The 4,338-nt window shown below is 23.8% G+C and overlaps 1 protein-coding gene across 1 annotated transcript in view; it reads left to right on the top strand.

Annotated features, from left to right (window-relative positions):
• Nucleotides 1–1,711, top strand: part of LOC136074261 (uncharacterized) — a 36,509-nt gene extending 34,798 nt beyond the window's left edge. The window contains exon 7 of the mRNA XM_065786566.1: nucleotides 1–1,711. This exon is cut by the window's left edge and continues 892 nt beyond it. Within this exon, the coding sequence (XP_065642638.1) occupies nucleotides 1–1,711 (1,711 nt within the window).
• The last annotated feature ends 2,627 nt before the right edge of the window (nucleotides 1,712–4,338 follow it).

The raw sequence follows: 4,338 nt of genomic DNA, 5'->3' as shown, positions 1-4,338 counted from the left end.
AGCACTGAAAAAAATTATCACTGGAGGATATGGTTCAGGAAAATCTATAGTAGGGAAGGAAATTGTTAAAGAATGTATTACTCATAAGTCACAAATTCCTTTGACCCTGTATTATATATGTTGCAACCATTTTTCTTTGTATGAATGTCATATGAAAAATTTTGTTGAAAGTATAGAAAAATCTTCAAATGTTAAAGTTGTTTGTGATAATTTGTATGAGTTGTGGAAAAAAATGTGCCAAAATGAAAGTTCTTTAGGCAATTACATTTCTATACCAAAATTACTAAAGTATTTGGCTAGCACCAATGGTAATAAAGTATGTTTTGTACTTGAAGAACTTTCTGAAGAATATGTTAAAGAAGAAGATGCAACTCAAATGAAAGATTTGTTTACAAATGAATTAAAAGATAATTTAGTTGTTTTTATTCCTGAGAGTATTACAAAGAATCGAGAATTGGTAACAAATAAGCAAAAGCGTACACTACAAAGAAATTTCTTTCAAAAAGAAATAATAGGAATGGAAGTCATTACTCTAAAAAAATCAATGAGAGTTACTGATTGCAATAAATCATTAATTGATATTACTCAAAAGGTTATTTGTGAAACAAAAGGTGTTTTAAACATTCCAAATACAAACTTTAATTCCATGGAAAACTATGTAAAAGAAAAGAAAAAAATTAATGTCACACCACATTATGACACCAATGAGGTAAATAAAGATAATATTTATGCAATTCAAAACAATAATAGTTTTGCCTCAAGTATTAATATTGGTAAAACTGTTAATAAATTTAAAGACTCTATAGATTTAAAAATTACTAACAATGAAACTGTTGATAACTTTACAGACTATAAATCAGATCAGTCTTCAGAGAGAATAGAAAGCAAGTTTGTTGATACATTTGTTAATAATTTTCATGACAATGATTTAGATTACATGGCAAAGATAATAACAAGAAGTACTAATAATATTGATCCAAATAGGTGTATTGAGACTGAATATGTTTTTAAATCTGGTGATATAGGGCACTCAATTAAAGGAGAAAAACCAAAGGTTGTGTATTTACCTTTTTATGATATAACAGATAAACATTCTGTTAAGTTATTATCCATTGTATTGGAAAAACTTTGTTTTAATAAATCAAGAAAAACTGTGGTTATATGCAACAATATTGAAGAAGTGCAATCTGTTGCATATGCAATAGATATAATTAAATGGTTTAAAGCAGTAACTTATTCACCACATTTGCAGAAATACTCCCCAACATTAGAACAAAAACTTAACGTTCTTAATAAGTTAAATAGTAAACGGGACATTCTTGTAACTGACTGCAAAGGGTTTTCAGGAGCGGAATCTGAATCTGTAATTGTGTTTGTGAGTCCAGAAGAGATTTATCTTCGTCATGTTCTTGTGGATGCTATTTCAAGATCAAGCTCATATTTAACTGTGTTTGTAAAGAGTTGCAGTGGTATCAAAGAGCTTTTAAATAGCGACACAACTATCGGAAATGTTTTAGAATTTTGGTCAGATGAGGTAGTTGAAAAAATTACTGTTACAACATCCAATACAGAAAATCAAAAATCAAAAGACGGTTTCTTCGTAGTAAATGAGAATTGCAAGGAGTTTATTGATCGTGGATCTACTAATGATTTTGAAAAATACAAGAAAAGTTTACAGCTTCAAATCTTTCATGAAAATAATTTCATGTAAGTCTTAGTTTTTATAAATAAGCAGTTATACATATAAATGTTATAAAATGTGTTAATTTTATGTAAAATTTTATATATATATATGTATATATATATATATAAACTTTTATGTACTATATATATATATATATATATATATATATATATATATATATATATATATATATATATATATATATATATATGATTAAACTCTATGAGCAATTTTGTGTTTATGCTATATATATATATGTGTGTATATATATATATATATATATATATATATATATATATATATATATATATATATATATATATATATATATATATATATATATATATATGATTAAACTCTATAAGCAATTTTGTGTTTATGCTATATATATGTGTGTGTATATATATATATATATATATATATATATATATATATATATATATACACATCAACCCTGGAAATTAGGGTCTGCATTCGGCAATGCAGACCTAACTGCTAACTTAAAAGTGTTTGAGGTTGGCCTCAATTGCCAACCTCTAAAAGATTGAGATTGATTTTTCCTGATTCCGAGGTTTGACATATATATATATATATATATATATATATATATATATATATATATATATATATATATATATATATATATATATATATATATATATATATATATATATATATATATATGTATATATATATATATGTATTATATATATATGTATATATATATATGTATATGTATATATGTATATGTATATATATATATATATGTATATATACGTATATATATATATATATATGTATATATATATATATATATATATATATATATATATATATATATATATATATATATATATATGTATATATATATGTATATGTATATATGTATATGTATATATACGTATATATATATATATATACGTATATATATATATATATGTATATATATATATATATATATATATATATATATATATATATATATATGTATATATATATGTATATATGTATATGTATATATGTATATGTATATATACGTATATATATATATATATATGTATATATATATATATGTATATATATATATATATATATATATATATATATATATATATCTATATATACACTCCTTTTTGATCATTTACGGGGACTTTGTAAAAATGTATTTTTTCAGGGATGTTTACATAATTAATTTTTTGCCATCAAATATTCGTTTAAAAAACTTTTTATTTATTTATTTTTACTGTCTACGTTAAGCATGATCTCTATAGTTGATGACATCTAAGTGTATAAACTTTTTGTAAAAAATGGTACCCGTAAATTTTTATAACTTTATATGTGCATTTTTGGGGACATGCAAAAAATGTGTACTTTTGGGGACAAACAAAAAAATGTGCATTTTCGGGGACAAACTAAAAAAATTAAAAATTTAGTGGAATTAATTAATTTTTTTTTTTGCGCAATATGATTGAGAATTTAAAGTTTTTTATTTCTAAGAACATACATTGAAACTAATTTTTTTTATTTTGAAACTATTATTATTACATTACCTATTAGTTATTTACAATATGTTTAAAAGTTATTACAGGTTCTATTACACTTGTCTATGTACACATTTTCATTGACAGCTTGACCGGAAGGTGCAACATATTGCTTTGACAATCCCTTTGGAGAAATTGCAACCCAAACCAATAATTTTGTTCAAATTTTGATTTTCTTTTTAATTTAACATCATTCGGTGTCGTAGTAACATCTGATGAATAAAATCCACTGTTTCCTGAAATATTACAATTACTTAATCCAAAATACAATTCATCGTCAATGATCACCTGTTTTTTTCAAAATATTTCAACCAATTTAGAGCACTTTAAACGAACAAGAGATTGTTGTTCAGGAGTTCTTTTTTAGAGCCTTAATTTTTTTATGATAATAAATGATTGTCTTCTGCTTTATTGTTTTGCATATGTATGATTGATTGACATTGAATTTTTTAGCAAGAGAAGGTTGACTGATTCCATGTTGATGGTTGATTTTTTTTTCCAATTGTTTGATCTTCTTTTTTGTCATCTTAACTGCTTTCCTACCGCTTCCAACTTGTCGTTCTGGTAATATGTTGTTGTCTTTTTGTTTTAAAATATTGTAGAGCGTAGATCTTGAAATACTTTCCATCATAAAATGTTTTACAATTGCGTTTTTGGAAAACTCTGGGTTAATTTCAATAAACTCGTACACTCGCTTTCTTACGTCATCTTGTTTTGAAGTAACTTTTTTCATCATTTCAAATTTGTTGCTCAGTATAAAATTAATGAGTTTTGTAGAGAATTTAATTCTCTGCAAAATGGCGTACGAGCCAATCAAAATTGATAAAGTTACACAGAGAAAAAATGGCAGGAAGTTTGTCTAGATTTTTTGGAATCACATGTTATTATTATTACATTACCTATTAGTTATTTGAGATATACAGTTTCAAATGTTGTTTAAAAATAGAGATACATTGAAACTAATTTTTTTTATTTTGAAACTATTATTATTACATTACCTATTAGTTATTTACAATATGTTTAAAAGTTATTACAGGTTCAAATGTTGTTTAAAATCTCAACTATTAGTTGTAGCGCAGTAGATAGAGCGCCAGTTTTCAACTCTTTTCGAGA

Source organism: Hydra vulgaris, chromosome 01, assembly GCF_038396675.1.
Source record: "Hydra vulgaris chromosome 01, alternate assembly HydraT2T_AEP".
NCBI classification, from domain to species: domain Eukaryota; kingdom Metazoa; phylum Cnidaria; class Hydrozoa; order Anthoathecata; family Hydridae; genus Hydra; species Hydra vulgaris.
The sequence above is the reverse complement of the archived record's forward strand: the minus strand, read 5'-3'. Positions and strand labels throughout refer to the sequence as shown.